The sequence below is a fragment of the Euprymna scolopes genome, chromosome 35 (genome assembly GCF_053919585.1).
Source record: "Euprymna scolopes isolate OS-2025 chromosome 35, ASM5391958v1, whole genome shotgun sequence".
Taxonomy (NCBI): Eukaryota; Metazoa; Mollusca; class Cephalopoda; order Sepiida; family Sepiolidae; genus Euprymna; species Euprymna scolopes.
Genome location: NC_136516.1, coordinates 31,151,567 through 31,177,780, shown reverse-complemented (window position 1 = coordinate 31,177,780; position 26,214 = coordinate 31,151,567). Strand labels below are relative to the sequence as shown.

Sequence of the window (26,214 nt, the reverse complement as noted above, 5' to 3'; positions counted from 1 at the left end):
AAGAAAAAGAAAAATCAGAAGAAAAAGAAAAATCAGAAGAAAAAGAAAAATCAGAAGAAAAAGAAAAATCAGAAGAAAAAGAAAAATCAGAAGAAAAAGAAAAATCAGAAGAAAAAGAAAAATCAGAAGAAAAAGAAAAATCAGAAGAAAAAGAAAAATCAGAAGAAAAAGAAAAATCAGAAGAAAAAGAAAAATCAGAAGAAAAAGAAAAATCAGAAGAAAAAGAAAAATCAGAAGAAAAAGAAAAATCAGAAGAAAAAGAAAAATCAGAAGAAAAAGAAAAATCAGAAGAAAAAGAAAAATCAGAAGAAAAAGAAAAATCAGAAGAAAAAGAAAAATCAGAAAAAGAAAAATCAGAAAAAGAAAAATCAGAAAAAGAAAAATCAGAAAAAGAAAAATCAGAAAAAGAAAAATCAGAAAAAGAAAAATCAGAAAAAGAAAAATCAGAAAAAGAAAATAAGAAGAAAAAGAAGAAAAAGAAAAAGAAAAATAAGAAAAAGAAAGAAAAATAAGAAAGAAGAAAAAGAAAGAAAAAGAAAAAGAAAGAAAAAGGAAAAAAAGAAAAAGGAAAAAAAGAAAAAGGAAAAAAAGAAAAAGGAAAAGAAAAAGGAAAAAAAGAAAAAGGAAAAAAAGAAAAAGGAAAAAAAGAAAAAGGAAAAAAAGAAAAAGGAAAAAAAGAAAAAGGAAAAAAAGAAAAAGGAAAAAAAGAAAAAGGAAAGAAAAAGAAGAAAAAGAAAGAAAAAAGAAAAAAAAGAAAAAAGAAAGAAAAAAGAAAGAAAAAGAAAGAAAAAGAAAGAAAAAGAAAAAGAAATGAACAAAGAAAAAGAAATAAAGAAAGGAAAAGAAAGAAAAAAAAAAGAAATGGAGAAATTAAAAATATAAAAAATATCTTTTACCGGATCAAGCATGAAACCATTGACTCCTTGTCCCGTGGAAAGGACGACCATAGTGGCACTACCATAAAGGGCATATCCGGCAGCAACCATTTCACGTCCGGGCTGGAATGCATCCTTCTCAGAGACAGGATCATCAGATACCTTAAAACATGAGGAACAAAATTTGAAACATCATTATTATAATGGAGACTTTAGTTTAAAGGGAATGGAGCGGATGCCTTCTTCATGCCAAAATCATAGTGTAGTATCTGTTCTGATGCTACACTTCACCTTCTCTGACCTTGGTCAGTGAAGGAGAGATCCTTCATGACCAAGACAATTCTTATTTTTGTTCCTATCCAGAGTGCCCCCTTTTTGGGGAGATGGATTTTCCCCATATTGTGTCTAACTCTGCTCTCGTGGGGAGGCAAGTCAATAAGAACAACATAGGTCATCTATAAAGTATTCTTAACTAATGGTTCCTTTCAAAGGGAATTAGAAAACTCATAGCCATTAAGTGCTGAGTTAAGGTATTATTAATAATCGATACATTTTGAAAATTAGGGGGTGAAAGGGTTAGGGTTAGTGTCGCTAAGTAACTTCAAGCTGGTTACATATTAATTTTTTTGTGTGTTGACAATGTTAAATACATTTTTGTATCGATAATATTTTTATTCTGACAGGAAGAATGTATCCCTATTACCTTTGATATGCAAAGCCGACAGGATTTAGATGTATTTTGACTTCTTACGTATAGCACATTTTCTGGGGAAAGGTGTTTTTAGCTCTAAGATTTTTAGCTGACGTAGTTAGGAAATTCTTCCTTTTAATCAGGATTGTCATTCTTTTAATAATGCAAAGTGCATAATTTTATTAGGGTGGAGGTTGCACCAATGTAAGCACGGGTTTTAAGGGGGAGGGTTAGGGTTATAGAAAGGAAAAGGGCCTGCATTCTATTATTAGTGTAATTACTTCTATTAAAAGGTGGTGGACAACTTAAGAGCCATTCAAATTACTTCGGGTTTAGATTGCAAGAGTGGAGTGTGCCGAGCATGCGCGGAAGCACACAAACTTATGAGTCGGACCTACCTGCGGTGAAAAGCGAACCCGGGACCTTTCTATTACAAATCAAGTTTTCTAATGAACTACACCCATCCTAACCCTAACCCGACAATTTAGTTTTGCCCAACAGCGATAAAAAACAAGCCAAAAAGTGATTCAGCAGTTGAAATACACTGCTTTGGGAACGTATCTCGCATTATTGCATTTCATATCATGGCGTGTCGATTCAACGAGATTGTTCGGTGCTGCTTGGGAACGTGTGTGTCGATTCAACGATATTGTTTGTGGTGTGGCGTGTCAATTCAGCAGTGGTGTTCGGAACTGCGTGAACAAATTTGTTAAGGACTGTGCCATCACTTGTGAAAACAAATATATATATATATATATATATATATTTGTTTTTTGGTGCTCTCTCTCCCTCATGTAGCGGCATGGAGATTGTAGAATAAATATCCAGAGTGAGTGGATGTAGAATTTACTAGTGTAGGTATTCTTGCATGATAAAAAAAACCTGAACCATTTGTTGGATCCGATTTATGAATATTTATTAGAGTGATTGGAAAGATGACCGATTACTTGGATCAATTAATTATTTGGTTGTAATTCAGTTATGGTGCATGTATAAATTATAGCCTTGTGGATGTAATAATTATTAAGTGGGCATTCTTGTTTTTCCTGGTAATTGCAATTGAAGATTGTGTGGGGAAGGGATTGAATGAGCTACTTTAATTTTCTTATGCGATTATTGTTTGGCCTACGTTTGGCATTGAGGAGTACGGGATACTAATCGAATATTTATTTCAAATAGTTCTATATCTGTGTGGTTATTTAAAAGATTTTTTTACAATTTTAAAGAATTCTTTAGAGATATTAGTTTTGACGTTACTAAAAGGGGGAGTGAACCAGATACTTTTCTTCCATCTTATATGCTTGTGTATCCACACAAGCATATGAGATGGAAGAAAAGTATCTGGATGGGTGTGTTTATTCAGTGGATATAGCTTATATGAATTAGAGGAATTGTTTTTATTTGTATTGGATGACATTCCTATATTCTTTTTTTCTGTGTCATTTTGCATTAACACGGTTAGTAGGAAGAGAAACGTTGTGACTAAATTTCATTTTCTCTGAATAGTCCAAATTCAGTAGGGCACTATTAAAGAATGTAGAATTTTGATCAAAGATTTTTCTATCAGCTGAAAGTCTAGATAGTCTCGAATAGACTGAGAATACTGATTTTATGATCGAGTTGAGGTAGTTGGAAAGTTGGACAGAGAATAGTGTTAATTAGGTTTATAGTAGGGGCTATAGGATTCAAAGTTTAGCGAGACATCTAGAAAAGAGTTATAAAAAGGCCAAGATACTGTAATTTCTTAATGGGTTTATTGTATTCTCTTGGTGTAGCTCTAGTTGTAAGGAGGGGTTTATAAGTTTAGTATATAACTACTTTATTTACTCACATAAAATTAATATACGAAAGTATAGATTTATGCGTAAACTTTAAATATTTACTTCAAGAGTGCTCAATACGTAGGTAGAGCTTGTTAGTAATTTATAAAATATGGCGATTAAGCTACACTGAATATTCAGCGTTTCATCCACTCTAGGATTCCTCAGGCTTATGCGCGAATTCTGTGGTTGTTTATCGTTTTTATATGGTCCTCTTCTATTGAGGATTTAGTTAGCCAATCAGCTTTCTAGTATCCACCGCGCCCCTTCCTATCAGCCAGTGGGCATGCATTTTATCGAACAAAGGATCTGTTTTAAAACTAGGTTAGTGGCTTAATCGCCATATATATTTTATAAATTACTAAGAGCGAGTTGATGCAGTGATTGCAGGTGATTAAATGACTTACTGACTAGATGGTTTTCTAACGAATGATAAAAAATATTTTTTTTGGTATAGATTTAAAGGTTAAAAACTTCAGAATTTTTCACAATTGATCGTCATTGGATTTGTCAGGCTATTACCTAGCTCTACTCACGTATTGAGCACTGTTGAAGTAAATGCTGAAATAGATACATAAAATAATTATGTACGTATATTAGTAGTGTTGCAATTCTGAAACATGTCTAATTATCAGACGACCTAAAAATTAATTTAAGTCAAGATAAATTTTGTGGACACGACCCACTCTCTCCATTAGGCAAGTGATGATTGTATGCATGATGTGCCAACGTGTCAGAGACGTATCTGATAATATATCATCTTCGAGTTTTCCTTCTCCATAACCAGTTGCTCCCACAAAGTCTAACCTGTTTTACACATGAAAATTTAACTTATTTTTTTCATTTATATGAAAACATTTAAGGAAAACCTGATTTGTTGCGACTTAAATAAAACAAACATCTTAGTTATTATCTAACACCCTAGACTTAAAAAACAGAAATATCTTAAGTTAAAAGTAACGAATAAAAAAAAAATGACTTTTTGTTATCTTTCTGCTCTTTCGTTTATCAGTTAAACTTTGAAACAATTTGACATAATTCCCACATTCTTGGGACTTAGAAAGAAAAAAAAACAAAAAAAAAACAATTTGGCTTATACAAGCAAGTGCACACACACACACACACACATACATATATACACACACACACATATATATATAACCAGTAGTTAATAAAACATGTTAAAAAACACTTTGAAAAAGAGTTAAAAACATTTAATTTTAAAAAGGAAGCACAAAATAAGTGGATAGTCCTTAATTGGCAGAGTTTCGAAGAAATACTTTCCTTCTCATCAGAGGGTAGGATGTAGCAAAATGCGGGATCGGATTTTGCTTGCAAAAGTATTTGATGAAACCACAAGTAAGACATAGATCTTACTTGGTAAAAAATAGTGAAGCAGAGGGAATAAGGTGAAGAAAAAGGTGATTTCACGTGAATGGATAGTCTGGTGAAGGGTAAAATATCCAATAACGGTAAAAATCCAAAAAAGTTGGTTAAGATTCCCTTGGATTTTACTTGTGGAAATGGAAACTTAACCAACTTTTTTGGATTTTGATTTTACCGTTATTGGATATTTTACCCTTCAGACTATCCATTGACGTGAAATCACCTTTTTCTTCACCATATAGCCATATTCATTTTAATTTTCACACTAATTATGCCAAGTATTTAAGTATTTTTATATATTCCAGAAAATGCCATGAATGATGACGTCATTTAAAAATAAATTGTTTGAAAAGAATACAACTGTAAATAGTAAATAACTATTCATTAAAATTTAAAAAAAAATAATAATTAAAATAAATAAAATTAAAAAAAAAACTGCTTCTGCTCTTGCAAAAATTGCAGATTCCTGATTAATTCTGCCACCAAAGGCTTGTGCTTTTAGAGAAGTGTCTTACTTACCTTGCGATAAATACCAAAAATTGATCCAATGGATACGAGACAGTCAATATTGGATGATCCATCCAATGGATCAAAACAGACAACGTATTTGCCCTATAAATGGAAAAAAAAAAAAAAAAAAATTTTTTTAGATTACCATAACATTACAAATACATCAAAATTGTTGGGACAAGGATTATCTCCCTTGGAGATAATTTTAACACGATGATGATACTATAAGAGTTGGTACCTTTATGTTTTTGTTTCATTCAAAAGAATTCCACAATAGTTTTACATAAAATGGTTTTCGGATTTAAATATCTCCTCATATTCAGAGGAAAAATTTTTTTCAGCCTGCGTTCGCTCTGCCATTTTGCATGGCGAGACATGGTTCCCAAATTCTACCGATCTGCAACAATTTGTGTGTAATGATAATGCAACAATTTGTGTGTAATGATAATGCAACAATTTGTATGTAATGATAATGCAACTGTAAACTAGAAGAAACAATCCCATCAATTGTGCTTCATCAGAAACTTGGTATTGGTGGGATTATGGAGGTTTTATCCACTTGGCATCTCGGATGGTTTGATCAGGTTAGGGTTAGCAACCTCTTGCATCAACTCCATACCATGTCTGGATATCACAAGCACTAGGAGGAATGGTAAACAGAAGCAAACCTGATGGAGTCTCTAAGAAATGATAGGATTACATACAACCTAACATGTCAACCACATAAGAATCAGGCATGAGAGGTTGCTGATCTGGGGCATTCGTATTACCTTAAATAACAAAACTGGATGAAAGATTTTTTTTTTTTTTTAATAATTGTTATATGTATGTAAATTATGACAAGTTGGTTTGTACCAACTTGTCAATTTTTTAACTTGTCATAATTTTATTTTATTATTCAACTTGTCATAATTATTTAACACACAGGATTTAATAATTTCACTAGTTTTGTCTAGTTATTGTAGATCAATTTAAATTTAAAAAAAAAAAATAATTTCTGCAGAAGAAAATATACTTTGTTATTTTCTAATTCTTTTTTTTTTTTTTTTTTATAATTCTAAAATTTGTATCAGTTTAAAAAGAAAAAAACATTAAACTAAACAAAAGTCACCAAAAACAACAAAAAAATTAAACAAAAGTCACTAACAAAAAAATAATAAAATAATAAAATAAATGTTGCTAAAAACAAGATAAATCGAAAATAAAACAATACTGGTAAATACGCATCCAATAAATGTCACCATTGGTTAATTTTAGACTTATCATGCAATGAATATGGCAGACATTTTTATTCTAACTGAACAAAGTAGACATTTTATTTTTAACTGAATAAACGCCTTGAAATAAGTTAAAAAACACAAAAATACTTGTACAGGTAGGTAGAATAGTAACTTCTCTTGCCTTTGGCAACATTTATTTGTTTTTGTCACCCCTTTGTTTTGTTGGTTTTGTTAAATATGCGACCCCAAATTTAAATAAAATAAAAAAAAATAAAAATGCATTTAGTAAATTCACACTTGAACAATTTGATATCAAAGGAACTAATTCTTTCCTATCTTTTTTAATGTGATTACATTTGAACATGCAATATACTAGTTGAGAACATATTCTTGACAATCGGCCACTGTCAGGCCAATATATAGTTCTGTTCAGTCTTAGGAGGTCCATCCTCTCAGGCTTTATCTTTCTCAGAAGGTTAGTTTATTACTAAGGCACCCTTACCTGGAAATGCTAACGGGAAATTTTGGTAGTCCAGAGTGCACTTCACCTAGTGCATTTATGTAACGTTATTCCCTTTAAACAAAAATGGAGTCAAAATATTGTGTGTAGAGACAATTGCAAAGGAAATTAGAACTTCGATGTAAACTTTCAAGGTGCAGGAAAAAGTTTACCATACCAGTTGCAGACACATAGTTAACACCAGTATATTCTCTTTCTGACCGCTGCATTGGCCGACTCTCAACACGCGCCACCAGACGCAGCAAACTCTCAACCAAAGATATAACATCAAGAGGCTCGTGTGCTTGTCGAGCATAACTTCCCATCTTTTCCTGATCTTTATCAAATGAAAGGAAAACTATATGTATTTAAAGTAACATGCACTGTTGCCAAACTCCGGAATCTTTCTGCAAACTCATTCTGTCAGCTATGACTGTGTAGAAGCTCCGAGTAATTGGTAATCGTATTTTGAGTGTCGGGGGCACTGAGAACTGAACCTTCAACCTCCATAAGAGTGTAACATACAAATAAATTTTACCAAATACTTTATTCACTACATCATGGACTCTTGCTGACAAAAAAAAAATCAAAAATTACATCAACCAAAAACATGAAAATAACGCTCAAGATGAGAAGAGTAGTTTGAATAATCCAAATACAAAGAAGCAATCCTCATCTCAAAAATTCAGAAATTTAAAAGATATTTTTTTTTCAGCACTACAAACAAGTACAAACAACTGCAAACAAGTACAAACAAGTACAAAAAACTGCAAACAAGTACAAACAACTGCAAACAACTACAAACAAGTACAAACAAGTACAAACAACTGCAAACAAGTACAACCAAGTACAAACAAGTACAAACAAGTACAAACAACTGCAAACAAGTACAAACAACTGCAAACAAGTACAAACAACTGCAAACAAGTACAAACAAGTACAAACAACTGCAAACAAGTACAAACAACTGCAAGCAACTACAAACAACTGCAAACAAGTACAAACAACTGCAAACAAGTACAAACAACTGCAAACAAGTACAAACAACTGCAAACAAGTACAAACAAGTACAAACAAGTACAAACAAGTACAAACAAGTACAAACAACTGCAAACAAGTACAAACAACTGCAAACAAGTACAAACAACTGCAAACAAGTACAAACAAGTACAAACAACTGCAAACAAGTACAAACAACTGCAAACAAGTACAAACAAGTACAAACAACTGCAAACAAGTACAAACAACTGCAAACAAGTACAAACAAGTACAAACAACTGCAAACAAGTACAAACAAGTACAAACAACTACAAGCAACTACAAACAAGTACAAACAACTACAAACAACTACAAACAAGTACAAACAACTACAAACAACTACAAACAACTGCAAACAAGTACAAACAACTGCAAAACAAGTACAAACAACTGCAAAACAAGTACAAACAACTGCAAACAAGTACAAACAACTGCAAGCAACTACAAGAAGTCACCATAACGATTTGGAATCTTTGTTTCATTTCTAAGCTCGTCACTGATTGATTAAAACATTTAACTTCCTTTCATTCTTGTCCAATCAGATGCTTTCTCTCAGGCAATCTAAACACTTGACACAAGATTATAAAAGGGATTACCCAGGATGCACTTACAGTAGACACATTGGAATTTCCAGTTAAGACCGGGTCCGAGAGGCGATAAAAGGGTCGGTTTCACTCTGGTAAGTGACAGCCAAATGAGGAAGAAAATCAGAGAGATTTCTTGAATTTCTCAAGAACATGGATATGATCACATGGTCTCGGATTTTGAGACCCATTTTTGTAAAGGAGCACAACTCTGCATAAAAGGAAATCCCTTGAAGGGGAAGGAGGGGTAACTGCCGCCCCAACTGATCCCTTCCATGTCTTCAGCAGCCTACTGCACAGCTTTGAGCCATCAACATCGATGTGGATACACTTTGATGAATGTAGGTCATACGTATGTTGTATACAGCCTTTCTCGCATAACGTTAGGTTACACCCAGTTGAGTGGTCTTAGCAATGCCAACAATCAACAAGTGCGAGTTCTGCCGCACAAAATTAGAGCGAGAGTCACCTGACATCCAGCTGTAATGTTCTGCTAAGTGGATAGCTACTATACAAATCGACACAACAGAGTATAAATATTTCCACTGGACGAACTGTAAAAAATTGAATATCAAATGTAGCAGCAAATCCTGAGAACATATTAGAAAGAACAATTAGAAAATAAGTCGTACACCATCCATATGTCTATGCAATTCCTACAGCTATGTAGAAAATGGAGCAATTAAACATAACAATGAGCTAGGACAGGAAGGCAAAAGAAGCAACCTTGGTAGAAGGTAGTGTCCCCAATGATGTTGAGTTAAACAGAGCCAAGAGGGAAAAGATAAAATACCAAGGTTATATGTATGACACGAAAAGAAATTGGAATCTTGGGAAGATCATCATTACAGGAACTTATAAGAGCAACTGGACTCATGAAAAAAGAATTTAATAAACTACCTGGCAAATATACCTGGTGAACCAAGTGCAAGAGATTCAAACAATTGCACTTAAAGGGATGGTTAGAATCTTAAAAAGATCTCTCAGTTAGAATATACGAGATAGTAGATATAAGTAGAGAGTGTGAGTCATTTGATACCAAGTTATAATGTTCTGCTGGGGATGACTACTATATAATTTAACAAAGTGTGTAAATGTCTCAACTGGACAATCTGTAAAAAGTTGAATATTTAGTATAGCAGCAAGTCTACCAGAAAAAACAGTTAGAAATAAGTCGTGCAGCATCCACTATTACTATGCAATTTCTACAGGTACATATTTAGAGCTATCAAACCTGACAGCGATATGAATCAAAACGGCAGGAGTATGAAACCTAATTGAAATCAGTGTTCCTGATGAAGTCAAACCTAAATGGAGCAGAGAAGGAAAAGAGAACAAAATACCAAGGTCTTATGTCCGACCTAACAATAAATTGGAATCTTGGGAAGATTTCAATAATTCCAATCATAAAAAAAAAAAAAAAAAAAAAAAAAAAACACTGGGCGAATGAAAAGAATTTAAAAAAAAAAAATACCTAATGAATATACTCAGTGAACCAAGTTCAAAATGGAGTCAAACAATATTCTTTTAAACATTCATTTTAATTCCCTATTAGTTTTTTCAATTTTCTTAGAGGATGATCATCTTTAGTTAACTATTACGTGTAATTATATTCATGCAAATATTCTACATGATTTATATTTGCATAGAAAAGTTATAAACACAAACCTCTTTCTATATATATATTTATGTATGTGTATAATTGTTTAAAAAATTTTGCCTATCAAACTCCTCAGTTTTTGGTCTACAGACATGAAACTTAATATATAAGGTATTTGAACTCATGTGAAACTTTATATTTGGGTTTTAGCCGGAGAAAAATTGGTGCAAAAGTGGGAAAATTAAAGAAATTGAATTTGCCAGATGAAGGTCAGATGGCATTATGAATATGCATAGCATTACAAGTTGATTTTTTTCTTTTTAGATACTTGTTATTTTATCAACTTGTATGAAAAGAGCTATGTAAAAGATGCTTAAATGCTTGAATTATGCAAATACTATCAGTAGTTCAAAAGTTATGAGAATTTTAAGTGCCAAAATTTATGCTTTTCCGTGGACATTTTTCTTTAGAAAAAGTGGACTAAATTCCAGACCTCAACATTTAAAGAAATTTGGTAATTTTGCCACCATTAATTTATTTTCCAAGCTATTCTCATGAAACTTGGCACTCTTATGTAAAATTGTGTGCTCTTTCTGATTATGCAGTCAAATCTGATGTACAAATTTCAATTTTTTTAAACTGGCACATGGTATCATACAGCGGGTGTCTATTCATGAACAAAACTATTCTCACTGTATTTAAATATAGCTTTATTGAGAATAGGCATTTTCATGCCTCCTCACCAAAGGAGAGCTTTATCTGGGAGTGTAGCCATTGAATGCCTAAAGAGCATTCATGGCTGGTATTTCTCAAAGAAAAGAAAAAATTGTAATCTCAGAAATAAATCAAAGAAAACTTTTCATATAAATTTTGGATTTCTGTAAAAGATGGAAATTCCCATAGTCAACCAGAACATGCATTTTGGGACCAGTCCAATTTTCAATTTTGTAAATCCTCTCTATCTGGCCCAAAATATACCCCTATTTTCTGAGACGCAATCATAAATTGTACTCTACATGAATCCTTGATGTACAGGTTCGAGCCTGCCTTTCTACTACCACTTTTTTTTTTTTTTTTTTTTGCTCAACATACACCTCCAAACACCCGGGCAACACCGGGCTGAAATCATAGTAAAATAAATAGATAAAAATAAATGGAAGACTTAATTTTGGAACAACCCTCATATGCTAAGAAGCAGAGCATTTCTGACATTATCCTATGGATTAGAAAACCATGACAATCTCATGTCTGAATTTATGACCACTTCAAGAACACAAGTACTAAATTATATGAATGTAGCACCATCTAGTGTTGTAACCAATTATCTCCATTAGGGATAACCTTCGTCCCAACAGAAATTTGCATTTCTTTTTAATGTATTTGCTATTATCTCACCTGATTTTCTACCTCCACTTCGATTGCGGTTTCGTTCTCCTCAGACACTAACAACACGGTCGTAAAGGATGACTTGAGCATGTTGACGAATAAGTCATTCGATAAGATGTCAAGTTTTTTGACTTCATCACCTGAAACATTGCTTCCACCAGCAACTCCAAACCTACAAAAATAAAATAAAAAAGCGTTACAAATTTAAAAAAAAAAAAAACTAGTGAAGGAAGTGGAGTGAGGGCTTTTTTCGGGTGTAAAATACGCTTAAATATGATATTTTAATTTGTCCAGATTTCGTATATATTATTATAGAGTCGTGAGTTCAAAAGTTAAAAAAAAAAAAAAAAAAAAAGTATTTAAAATCGACAAAACCAAAACTATAGCATTCAAAGCTGGTGACGTTACCACTGTATCAACGTGACACGCATATGAACTGATTAAAAATGAAAAATAAACTAAGATGAATGTACAAAGTGTATAACGATTTTTTCAATTTTTGACCCATTTTTGACCCCTCAACAAAATTTTTCCCGGATAAAGACCCATAAAAAGATCCAATCAGTTAAGGCCCCTAGTGCCGCTCTGCGAGTTTTAGTTTCGGAGGAGATAGAGTTTGAAAATATGGAGACAGAGCCGTTTATATATTAGATATTTTTCTTTACATTGCACGTGTTGAGAAAGTTGTATTGTTGAGAGAGTAGTACATGTTTTTTTGTTTTCGTTTTTTTTTCTGCTATTTGTCAACGTTTAGTGTACTGCTGTCTGTTAATGTTTGGCGTATCGCATAACCTTGGGGTGGGGGTGAGATTTGTGCCACTGTTATACATTGACAACCGAAAAATTTTTTGTGTCTGACATTTCAATTTTCTTAAGTTTACATGTTAAAAACAAAAATAAAAAAAAAAACAAGGTTATCTCTTGCTAAATCAGAACAAAAAAAAAAAAAAAAAAATCTGTAATATAAATCTCACTTGTCTGTTTAAATGTATGTATGTATGTATGTCTGCTTAAAATTTTCGACAGAGGCGACGAATTTTCACGTGATCGGTATAGTTTTGAAGTTCGACCCTTCTGACGACAAATATCGATAAATTGGGTAAAAATATTAATTCCTTCACCCTCAACTGGGTATTTTTCTACAGGTGGGGAGGGTCAGATTGCTTTTTTCGCCAATATTTTCAAAAGTCATCCACTTTTTCGATAACTAGCCTTAATTTAAACCTTTGCTGCTTCGGGTTTGACAATGGACGCAACGGCAAAGACATCACTTTTTTTTCACATTCTTTTCCTTCTTCGCGGTACATGTTCGAGCCTGCCTACCACTTTTTTTTTTTTTTTTTTGCTCAACACACACCTCCAAACACCTGTGAAATGCCAGGCATCTAGGCTAGTTAGGCTAGTTAAAAAGAAAGAAAAAAAAATTAATTTAATTTGTATCATTTGATTCCTTCAAACTACTGTTCTAATTTTGAGTATTAGTTGCACAATGTTTTGATCAATGTTACCTCCGACCTTCTTCAGTTGCATCTTGCCCACAAGTGATCTGTGGCATATTGAATAGAGCACTCGGTAAAATTCAGTTGTAAAAGTTACTCTTCTGAAGGTTGAAGGTTCAATCCTCAACGCGGACGGCACCCAAACTACAACTACAAATTATTTAGGACTACAACCCTGGTGAAATAACCGATTTTTCAATCAAATCGATTGATTGACTGTTCTAGTTGGTGCATTGGGAGGAAGCTTCACATGCCTTCCAGCAGTAACACAGTCCATAATGCATTGTAGTCTACATTGCACTGTAGAGAACCTACTGTTGATTTTATAAAATTATTTTTTATATATATAATGGTTTGAATTTAAGTTTAAAATGCAAAAGTCAAATACCATGGTTCAATTGTGTTCTAAATAGAATGCACCTCTGTCTTATCGAAGAAGCCATTAATTTTATACACCGGCCCCTTTTGCTTGTGCAGTCATTAAACTTCCTCAAATGCACTTGTGATATTAGGCTGTATGAAAATGTTTACTTTGATCAAAATCGGACTGTTTTTTTTTCTTTAATTGGATTATTGATTTTGGATACTTATCAGAATGCCTCTGATCCAAAACCTACTTAAGAACACTCCCAGAAACAAAGTACATTTGTATGAATTTTTTTTTTTTTTTTTTTTTTTTAAATCGGCCTAGCCGTTTTGGAGTTCATAAGAAACAAACTCAGACACACTCATACATAGACAAGGTGCCTTTTATTTGTAAATAGAGGAAAGATTTTCTATATATTCTTTAATTTCATATTCATTCATTCAAGTGGTGTCCTGTCTGGTACAGGTATTGACGGCTACGGCTCTCCATCTATCTCTCTCCCTCAAAGGATTCATGAATTCATTGTTGCTCATTATTTTTTTATGTTGTCCAGGTGTTCAGACTGTCAAAGTAGGTTTCTCACTGTCGTCCTCTGCTTCTTCTACCCATGGTCTTTCCCGTTATTTTTTGCTGGTTGTCGGAGAGTAGTTTGGTGACGATAAGGTGCCATTTGTCCAAAACAAATACAATGGGAGGCATGATGTAATTGTTAAATTTCTAACAGCATTTCATTCCATTTCACTTGGTCTTGGTCGCAAGGTCAAGGTTGCTCCATGCTTATGGAATTGCTGATGACATCCATCTCGATTCTTACACATTTTCATTTTGTATTTTTCAAGTTTTATTCGAAACAATTTGTGTTTAAGATGAGAAACATTTTGAATGCTTTATTTTCCTCATATCACCCGCAAACCATATTTAGTGACGTTACCGATGTAGGTATGTGGGATGAAACGAATACGTCATATTCTAAAATTATTCTAAAAACATCAATGATCTCCCAAAACGCATACTTAAATCATTTGTTGACATCTATGCTGATGACACGACCATCTATGGCAACACATCAAAGGCTGTAAATGACAAAGTTCTGATTCACTCTCCTCTGATCTTGAGCGCATGTTACAGTGGGGGAAGAGGTGGTTGGTTACTTTTAATGCATCTAAAACCAAGCTCCTATCTTTACATCAATGCTCTGATCCCCATCTGCTATCAATTGAAATGGGGAGGCTCCATGTTTTGACAAGCTTCTGGGTTTGACCTTTACTCCTGATCTGAAATGGAACACGTACATCAAGTCTGTTGCCAAGGTTGCTGGAAAGATGGTGGGATCCTTCTACCGCTCCAGAAGATATCTCACTGCTGATGCAATTCTCTATTTGTATAAAAGCCAAGTACGTCCAAGGATGGAGTACTGCTGCCACATCTGGGAAGGAGCTGCTAAAAACAGCCTATCCAACCTTGACAGAGTACAAAATAGACTTTGTGACTTAGTGGGGGATGTCCTTTTCTCTTCCCTGCAACCTCTCTCCCACAGAAGAGATGCTGCGAGCCTGTCTTTGTTTTGTTTTATTGTTATTTCCATGGCAAGTGCTCATCTGAGCTTCAATCTCTGGTCCCCCCCCCCCCGCTAATTTTTCACGATAAACACCAGTCTAGCTGAAACCACTGTCATTAATTTTCCCCACTCTTTATCTGTGCCTAAATCAAAGCGTAGATTCCATGAGCAAAGCTTCTTTTTTAGAAGTGCACACTTGTGGAACTCTCTTCCGTTTGCCTGTTTCCCACCTGACTACAACCTGGATCTCTTCAAGTCCAACATAAACAAATTCCTGATGAACCGCCCCCTTAAGTAAGACACTTTATCAAATCTCCAATATTAACGATTACTACGATACTATCCCATTGATTACTGTACACGCAATAACACTTATCCCTGAGTGGCTTCCGGGCCTTGATAAGTGGTGACCTCCATGTAAAAAAAAATAATGAAAAAAGTAAATTTATCAAGCAGTTTTATATATTAAATAAGAAAATCAAATCTAATTCTATAAATATAAAAGCGAAAATGTATGTATGCGTGTTCGCTTTTTCTGTATGTCTACAAAAGGCTTTTGTCAGAGAAGCGGTCGCTAACAACTTTTTAAAACTTTTTATATCACATGTAAATCGTAATATCTCAGAGTTGTCAACGGATCTCGCCTGTCTATTTAATTTGCTCGACTTCGGGAAGATAAATATTCAACAGTTTTCGCTTGCCGCATGTTGATTAAGCCTTTTCCTATAATTAATTCTGGCGGCATTTTCCGGTTTCCCCCTACCCCGCGTTCCGCAGTAAATGAAATGCTACTCCGCAGTCAACAGTTGACCTCATTAAAACGTGCACCTGCCAAATCTAAGTAATTAAATAAATTCAAACACGTTTCCGTTGGTATGTTGCAGTGGTGCAATGGTTAACGTCGCACGCTTTTTTTTTTTTTTCACACTTTAATTTACAACTTTGCCTCAAGGGTTCCGGTTCGATCCTCATACTTACCTACCAAAACATTTTTTTTTTTATTTTAACCCCCCCCCCCCGGAGTTTTCATTTACCCAAAACCACACACACCTCCAAACACCCGGGCAACGCCGGGTACCCCTCGCTAGTCTAATATATAAAAGACAAAATGTGTGTGTGTTTGTATGTCTAGCAAAAACTTTTGACAGAGGCGACGGATTCTCACGAGATCGGTATAGTTTTAAAGCTTGACCCTTCAAATGACAAATACCGAGACATTGACGAAAAACATTAATTCTTTCACTCTAAACTGGGCAGTTTTCTAAAAGGAGGGGGTCTTTTTGTTTTTTTGCGTCGTCATTTTTTTGCAAGTCATCGTATCAGTTGGATTGACTTCGCTTAATTTCAACGTTTGAACTTCCCGTCGGACAATAGGGACATCAAAGATGTCACTTTTTCCCCCTCCTTCGCATTACGAGTTCAAGCCTGCCTGCTTACCACTACTTTTGTTTTTCTCTCCACCCAAACTGCCTACTGTTGTTTCCCCCCCCACCACCACCACCACCCCAAACTACCCATTTTTTTTTATCCGTTCCCCTGGGGTTCCTTACTCGACCCAGGCAACGCCGGAGAACTCCTCTACTATACCAAATTTTTTTTTTTTTAATTTTTTTTTTTAAACACCTTTTAATTCCACCCCTTCTAGGGTTCCATACTACACCTGTACACATCCGGGCAATGCCAGGTACCCCCGCTAGTTAGTAATAAAGGCAACAATGTCGTGTTCGCTATTTTAAAAAACAAGCTCAAGAAACAGATAACTCAATAATAATTTAAACTTCCGAGATTTATGCTGTAATGCCTACGAATTCCCATCAGTCGCTTAAAAATCATTTTGATCAATTTACATAATTTTCGGAATATGACATTTTTCATTCCATCATGAGCATGTAGAAATATTTTTCTTTGTTTTTAACATAAGAGGAAGCCTGGACCTTTCTTTAAAAAAATTGTAATAGTGAAAGAAATTCACCCAATAAATGTCACGGAAACGTTTAGCAAAAACGGTACTTAATTATCATGTCGAAAATATGTATCCAAAAATTACAAAAAAATCATTGAGTAGAACTGTGAGTGGTTTTAGTAAAAAAAAAAAAAAAGAAAAAAAAAAAAAAAAGTATATCGCCATAGTCTAAAATAGTACGTCAGTCATTAAAGCGGTGAAAAGGGGGATAAGTCAGTTTAGCAAAAAATATTCAAACAGCAAAAACAGTAAGTTATTTAAATTAAATAAAATTTATTGTCATAAATATTAAATTTGATAGATATTTTTTTCTTTTCTTTTTTGTTTACATGGATTCCACCTAACATTTTTCTTTAAAATGACTTACACATTTTCCGGTATGCTGAAAACGAATATCGCATTAAAATTTTCTGCGAATAAGTAGTTTTCCGAATATTAAGCAATATAATTCTTTCGCACACGCATGCGCCAAAAATATGCGCGCGCGCGTACGACAATGGCCACCACTTGTAACAAAGAATTACATTGGTTAATATCCGGAAAACTACTTATTTCCAGAAAATATAAATGCGATTTTCGTTTTCAGCACACCTAAAAACCTGTAAGAATTATTTTAAAGGAAAATGTTAAGGTGAAAACCAAGTAAAAAATTTACCTTACGTTTTTTAAAAACAAATAGTAATTTCAAGTTGCGTTTCATAAATTTATCCACATTTTTTTTTATTACGTTCCCTGTATTCGCAATCTTCAAGATACTCACATAAAGGAAATGCAAATTCCCAATTTTGCGTAAAAATTACTTTTAACTATAAGGTAATTCTATAATCGATGAATTTTCGTAATTTTTGTACATATTACTATTTTCGACATGACAATCAAGTACTGTTGTGTTTGCTTAAAGCAACTGTTGAAAACAAAAATCGATCTGCAGACTGTACTTTAACAATCACCGTTGTGAAAAGAAAAAAAAAACCCAAAAAACTCACAGGTCTTTGAGTCCGGCCCTTCGAACGGCAGCAGAAACGGCCTTGATCGCTATAAGAATTGCATTTAATAGTTGCGAAAGAATCCCAGTCGCTTCGGGATGTTTTCTTTGTTCTGTTAGAACAAAACGCGTCAGGGTCATGTAATTCGTCTCCATTATTGTTTAAGAATAATAATACTCGTGACGGTCGAAGACTGAGAGAAAGGGTCACTTTTAAGAGACAAGAGACGGGAAAACTGGTCCGTGGTTTTCTGAATGTCACGTACACAACGAATAAAATAAAAACACCAAATAAGAAAAATGACCTTCACCTTTGCAAAACTTCACGATATAGGAGAACTGGTTACAATGTTGAACGCACGCATGTCACGCGTTCATTTATTTTATTTATTTATTTATTCTAGAGACATTTTTGTTATTGCTGAAAACTTTTAGGAACAAGTAGACGCCGCATTTAGCCTTCTGAAAACTATGTCAATACGTGTACAGCTTACGGATCACCGTGCTGAAATATCGTTAAGAAATCCATTCTTAACATTGGGGATGGAGTCTTTGTTAACTATTCTGTACCTAATAATTTAATAAACAAAAGATACCGTAAAAATTGAATTTAACTTGAAAATCATTTCTAAAAGAAAGGAAAAATATAGAACGGTTCTTAAACTGCACAAGTACCTATGTATCTATTTACTTGTCTCCCCATGAGGGCGAAGTTAAACACAAGCTCTCCTTTTCTCTTTTCTTTGTTTTAGGGTAAAGGTTTGGCTGGTTAGGGATTAGACCAGGGGTTCTCAACCGGGGTCCACATGGAATATTTGTGGGGGGCCACAGGTTAAGAATTATTATCACTCTAATTTAGATTATTATTATTATCATTATTATTATTATTATTATTATAGTTGTTGTAGAATACTTTATTTGCATTAAATTAGTTTTCATTTAAAATTATATAATATTTCTTTGATTATTAAAATCTCAAAATTTATATTAGTGAAAAATAGAAGATTGTCTTGTGACCAATAATTATGAAGGAGTCCACCAAGATAAAAAGAAGGGAAAAGGGGTCCATGAGTAAAAAAAAAAGGTTGAGAACCATTGGATTAGACGAAGATACGAGGAGAGTGAAAATGAAACATTTTATTCACCGAGTCTACAAACCGGAACTGTTTGACGGTGAGCCCGAAACCCGGAAGAAGGGATATGGGAGAGGAGTGGGAGGAGGACTGGATGGGGCTGTTATTACCGATACTACACCATCCCCTTCTCTATTGAAGGAGAAGTACATTGGGCTGTAATGGGCTGGAAACGGTTTGCAGGGGAAGGTGGGGTTCATTTGTTCTATGTCACAGGCAGGCGCCGATGGAACTGGTGGATGGATGGTTGATAGGTGACCACCGGCTAGCCTTGGGCTGCGATAGTGTTGTTTAAAGAACTGTGCCACAAGTTTTCAGTTGGTGCTGGCACTTCATGTTGTTTGCATTGCCCTTTGTTGGCCTTAATGACCGCCGGTTTCTGCAACAAATTAAAACACTAGTTACCAGGTATGACCTTGGCTCATCAGCAATCTGTACAATTTTCCGCGTTCCCAGAGTCTGGTTCTTTTGTCCTGAACATGAACCGGTTGACCGGTATGCAACTGTTGATGGCTGTTCTTTCACTTTTTTGTTTCTTCTTTGCTCTTCTCCAGCTCTGCCCTTGTTTGTTCATCCCCTAGTTGTTTCAATACCAGTGGGGTCCTCATTGGTCTGCCATTCAGTAACTCTGCTGGGGGATTTGATTTGAGCTGATAGCAGTGTGGCCCTGTAAGACTTCTGGAAAATCTACAACAGTGTAGTAAATAATGGGCAATCAATTATTCCCCCACTATCCAACAATCATGAGCTTGTTTGCTTAGCAACCGAGAAGGCTAACATGCTTGTCAGTCAGTTTGCCTCCAACTCCACACCGGACCCTGCTAACCACCCCCTCCCTGACTTTCGTTTGCAGACAGATGCCACACTCGACGATCTGAAAATTACCCCTTCTCAGGTGCATGCCATCATAAAAAATCTTGACACTTCAAAAGCATGTGGACCTGATCTCATCCCGGCTATACTATTAATAAAAAAAAAAATGCTCTGCCGAAGTAGCTCCAGTTCTCTTCAAAATTTTCAACAAATGCTTTAACGAATCTTGCTTTCCTGCCCGCTGGAAAACTGCTTCTGTGGTACCAGTTTTCCAGAATTCTGGTGAAAGAACCGACCCAGTAAATTACTGCCCCATTAGCCTCCTCCCACTTTTTGCCAAAATATTTGAGTCCATAATTAACCAGGCTCTAGTCCATCACCTTACAGATACTAAACTTCTGACCGACCAACAATATGGATTTAGGCAGGCTCGTTCCACAACAGACATCCTAACTAATCTCTATATATATATACCATGCAGGGGAGGGTAGAGCGGTAGCTCTAGATATATCTAAGGCTTTTGACAGGGTATGGCATGAAGGTCTTCTCAGGAAAATCAGATCATACGGCATCACTGGAAAAATACTTAACATAATTAAATCCTTCTTAGATAAGAGACAAATCCAGGTTGTCCTCGACGGTCGTACATCTAAACAATGATATGAGTGCCTCAGGGGTCTATCTTGGACCTCTATTATTCCTAATATTCATAAATGACCTCCCTGACAAAATTGTTTGTGAGATGGGTATATATGCTGATGACACCATGCTGTATAACAGACACGACAGGAAAAGAAATGAAAATATATCTAAAGAAATGGTAGAAACACTAGAGGATGACCTCCGATCTGTAGTGGAATGGGGACAAAAACGAATGGTCACATTCAATGCTGCCAAGACTAAACTTGTTTCCTTCAATAATTACAAGAAACCTTCTCTACCACCAATAGCAATGGCCAAAGACTCCTTATCTGAAAGTACATCTTTTAAACTCCTCGGCCTAACGTTGACAGGAGTTGGAACAATTACATTGAGAGTATTGCCAGGACCGCTGTGAAGAAAGTAGGTTCTCTCAACTGTGCTAGAAAGCTACTAAAGCCGAAAAGTATCCTGTACCTCTATAAGGCCACCATTCACCCATGTATGGAGTATTGTTGTCATATTTGGGCTGGTGCATTTGCTACTAGTCTCTCGCTCTTGGACAAGGTCCAAAAGAGAGTCACCAACCTGATAGGTCCTGACATGTCATCTAAGCTTCAGCCTCTGTCCCATCGACGAAATGTGGCATCCCTCTTCCTGTTCTACAAGTACTTTAACGGTGAATGCTTTGATGAACTGCAAGCACTTGCACCCCCTTGACGTAAATACCCGACAGACACAACAAGCAGCTAAATCCCACCCCTTCACAGTAGAGATCCCTAGATGTACTGACATGCAGAAGTTCAAGTCTTACTGCCCAACTCCCTACATAGTACCCCTGTAGCTTATGCCCCTGATAGTAACCCCTACATCAAAATGGCAATGTGCCTTGTTTGGGGTGAAAATGTAATAAAAAAAATTTTTTTTTAAATAAAAAAGCCATCATTGTTAGGTGGCTGTCTTTGTTTGTCTCTCGCACTTTGAACAACTTTTTACACTTCAGCTGATGATGCATCTACTCGCATCTTGATTCACGGTTTTGGGGTCAAAATATTTAAGCACAATTGCTTTTCCTATTTCCTCTTTTATACTGTTAAATGCCATCCATTTCTGTTCTGTTCAAATGAACTGCATTTTTGTTGACAGGTCTCTGAGCAGCTTGGTCAGCATTGCCAGTTGTGGCGAAAATTTGTTTAAGTAATTTTCCAGCCAAAGAAAGCTTGCTGGTTGTTTTTTGTCTTTTGGTGGTTTCATCTGGATGATCGCCTCTATCTTCTTTGGGTCTGGTTTCACTTCATCCTTCGATATGAAATGCAAAAAAAGATTTATGTGCGAACCATTAATTTGTCTGGGTTGATCTTGCAGTTCTTAGACTGAGCTCTTTCTAGGAGTTCCTTGAGTGTTTTGTATATATTTAATAATATTTCATTTATGTGGGTTCTGCCACTATTGTTTCATTTCTTATTTTGAAGTGATTATCGAGTCTTCAAAGATATCATGGCCATTTTTTCTTGCTCTTTGGTTGTGTTTAATATTATTCGGTTTTTTGAACGGAATAAACATTTTACATTAAATAAAAACACTAAAAACTTATCCAATAGGCAGAAAAGTAACTTATCTTGCTTTTGATAACATTTATTTGGTTTTTGACAACTTTTTCGTACCTCTATGGATTACCAACTTAATAATTTTATACACACACACACACACACACACATTAAAATATAATTATCCACTGACACGTGTTTTGTTGTCTACGACTGAGTGGCTGGATCTAGTGAGATTCGAATCGCTACTCTGATGCGTCATATGCGACAAAACACGTGTCAGTGGATAATTATATTTTAAAAACAATATATATGCCGCTTCCTATTTGAGGGTACCAAATTGGGAAAAGGGAAAATTATTCCCAACTCGCATTTAGGTAAAAATGCCCTTTCATAAATAATTGAATTCATTCAAGACGTATCGCAAATTATATATATATATATATATATATATATATATATATATATTAGTGTCAGGTCATGTCATATGCTACTGGTACCATGTAACCCAGTACTACCTGCCTCATGGTCGGGTCACCGGCGATGAAACTGGTTCCCCCACCAGACTTGTTTGGTGAGGAGGGCGGCTAGTCTCCCTGAAGGATTAAAAACAAGACCTTCCAAAGGGCGAATGAACTCTTTCTGGGTCAACGGCCAACTAGCACTGTGTATATTTGTGTGTGTGTATATGTTTATTGGGGTGGAGAGGGCTCCCGTAAGCCGTGATGAAGGTAACCTTTCTAGGAGAAGCAAATCTGATTTAAAAAACCATAAAGCGGGAGACCAGTATCCACATTAAGCTGGTCTGCAGTTTAATTTGTTGCTGGCTATCTTGCTCTTGCTTGTTGCTGGATCTCAACATTTTGAACCGAGAGAGAGACTTAGCTGTCGTACAAAGCTAAGACTGTAACATCATCTTTGTATAGATACTCCCTCAGGCATTTGGGCTCATGGATTTTAAATGTCTGAGGGAGTGGCACTCGTCTGAGAAGACGTTGCAATCATATATATATATATATAAAATTATACACACACACACACGTTCTTGTCAGATCACCAAAGTTAAGAAATGATGAGCCTGGCCAGTACGAGATGAGGGACTATTTGAGAATTCTAGGTGCTGTATATGCTCTCCGCTTATCTCGGCATTGTTTCCAGTCGTCCTGAACCTCTACTTGCCACTGGTATTTAACAATGTCGACTCAGAAGTGTGATTGAAGATTATGCAACTCTTGCTACAAAAATTGCATGCACAGGCACCCTTATAGTGGGTCAAAACTGAAAGAAGCTACCATATATCTTCTATAATATAAAGCTGAACGTGTGTGTGCCTGGTCACGAATAGGCTTCTATATGGTTGACTTTTTAAAAAAAACTGATTACATATAATGATAGATGTATCGAGGATCAGTAATGGGTATGTTTGATCTGGCAGAACAGTGGTTCATAAAAATTGTGGGGTCTGCATTCACGCCTGACCCCCAAAGTATGGAAATAAAAAACAAAAAAGAAAACGTTTACAAGGGTTTTTGATATAGATGTACATAATACTTTGATAAGTATGTTTTAACTTAAATAGGGATGGTATAAAATTGTGGGGTCTGCGTTCGTGCCTGTACTCCATGGAAATATGACACAAACTTTAATAAAGACTTTTCATATCTATTTGCGTAAGTATACTTTGATAATTATGTTTCAGTTTGAAGAAATATGGTATAATAAAATTATTGGGTGTTTGTTCACGCCTGACCTCCATAGAATGTAAATATGTCACAAAGTTTAACAAGGTTTTTTAAAAGGGGTGAGGGTCCACAATAGCACCTTCACTTTAATCTTAATTTACGTTAGCTTTTATTTATTTATTTTTTTAGTTGAATCATATTGTGTCGAATAAATTCACCTCATAAATTCACATTCTTATTAAAGTGAAAGCAAAAAAAAGAGGTCAAACTTTAGACAATTCTCGACACAAATTTTGCATAACTGTTTTTTTCCTTCTCCACTTGCACGTGGCACTCTTTCGAAAATAGATAAATAATAAAAAATAAGAACGTTACTTGTTATAGTGTCAAAAGGAAAAAATCCTGTCTTTAAAAACATTTACATAACCTTTTTATTTTCATTTATATATCTGTTTAAGGTTTTTTTGTCAGTATACTAGAAGGAATTCAATTGATTACAACCCTTTCTGCATGTTCTTTACATTACAATAGTACAACCCTGAATCCGACGGTGCAATACTACACCGTTCCATACTGTAAAACTGAAACGAAGCTGTTCTGCTTGAAAAGGGCGCCATTTTCTTATTCATATCGATTCTTTCTTTAAAAAACTAAAGTAATTACGTGTTTACTTTTTAATATCCCATTTTGCTGTTTCGGATTATTTTACTAAAGTAAGTAAAGTGCATTATTTTTCAAAACTTTTTGTTTTTCGATATTTCATCGATATTATTTAGTAAGAGTGTTTAGCAGAAAAGCCAACAAACGACTACCCGAAAAAATAAATATACAAGAAGTAAATGTTACCATGGTCGATAAAAGTTCAGTTCATGTTTTTTTGCTTTGAAATAGTTTTTAATGCTCTTTACTTGAAATAATTTCAGCGAACAGAAATTAAAACGAAATTTGAGGCGATAACTACTTAAATGAATGTTTATATAAACGACACATGCCATAATCGAATATTCCTCAAGCACAAACTAACGGAAAACATTAAAATATGTTTATAAATAGTCCTTATGTTGACGGAACTCTTAAATTGTTAAGACAGAATGCTCAGGTGCCCCTCCTTCAAATTGAAAACGGGGCTCTCCATTTCAAAGTTGCTGCCATTTTGAATTTTTTTTTAAAACCGGTTCGTGAATTAAAAAAAAAAAAACAAAAAAAACTACTTAATACAAACCAATGAACTTTTCTACCAAAAAAGTAACTTATTGACAATGGTAACATTTATTTCCTTGTATATTTATATTATTATATATGTATAACATTTTCTCTTTGTAAGGAAACATTTTGTTGGTCACTCTTGGCTACGAATCTCGGGCCCTATGTACTGTTCATAATCTTATGTGCATATATATATATATATTAAAAAGTTTGACTCGTGTCCAGGTAACCTACATCTAAAATTTCAAGTGTTTAGACCCAAAAGTGGCAGAAGAGTTCGGTAGAGTTTTCAAAAAGGTCAAACCGTTGAACTTTGACAAACAAATTTCTGGCCGAAAACCGATTAAAAAGATTTCAATACCCCTTATATCAAATCTCGAGTCTGTAGACTGAAAATTGACAGAGTAGTTTGGTAGGGAAATGTACACACAGACAGACACACACAGACAATTTCACTTTTATAGATAACACGTGTGTTTGCATGTTATGTCATTTTAATGCGGCCATATCAATTGTTTACAGGTCAACTTTGCTTTTCATTCAATTAAGCATGTTATTTAAATTTTATTCTAAAATTTATCAAACTATAAAATTTCAAAATTATGTCAGAATTAAATTTTTTTTTTTTTTTAATATTTAAAATAAATTTATCTTTTTTCTTCAAACAGAACTTGGGGGAAAAAAACGTGACCACTAAAAAGTGGCCAATATTTTATTTTTATGCAACAGTCCCTCATTTTTTCTTCTTTTTTTTAGCAATAAAATTTATATAAGGATTTGTGCTATATCTCTCTCACACACGTACAATTTTTACAAATGTCACTATCGCAATTTGAAACTAAGTTAGGAGGAGGTCGTGAACGTTCAAGATGTTAGCCAGTGCAACTGCTATCTGTTGTCATAAAACAGGAAAGGTGTGTCTTTCGTAAAGACAGTTGATTGGTTGAATCGTAGTTGGTAGAGAGAGGTGGGGCGGAGTGGAGGTATATCATGTCAAGGATAAGATAAAGTTTCTTTGCATCAAAATGTCAAAAAGATGTAAGATTTTAAAGTTAGAAATAATGTGGTTTATTAGAAAACGAAAAGAAAAATGAAAACGAGACGGAGAAATTTTAAATTACAACATTTAAAAGATACAAATAAACAATTCATATCTCTATATCTACAATTATATAAATGCAACTGTGCGAGTTCGTTCCTAATAGACACCGAA

General features: G+C 34.6%; 1 protein-coding gene across 2 annotated transcripts in view; it reads right to left on the bottom strand.

The window, feature by feature from the left end:
- Positions 1-26,214, bottom strand: part of LOC145259791 (fructose-1,6-bisphosphatase isozyme 2-like) — a 57,093-nt gene that overhangs the window by 12,662 nt on the left and 18,217 nt on the right. The window contains exons 1-4 of one of the 2 annotated variants that reach the window (XM_080117555.1): positions 17,983-18,322; positions 11,619-11,781; positions 5,292-5,384; positions 897-1,037 (exon numbers count right to left, since the gene is read on the bottom strand). In XM_080117555.1, coding sequence (XP_079973681.1) covers positions 897-1,037; positions 5,292-5,384; positions 11,619-11,781; positions 17,983-18,137 — 552 coding nt within the window. In that variant the 5' untranslated portion in view covers positions 18,138-18,322. Of the gene's footprint in view, positions 1-896; positions 1,038-5,291; positions 5,385-11,618; positions 11,782-17,982; positions 18,323-26,214 lie in introns of those variants that run through there. The other variant, XM_080117554.1, reaches the window with a different exon arrangement.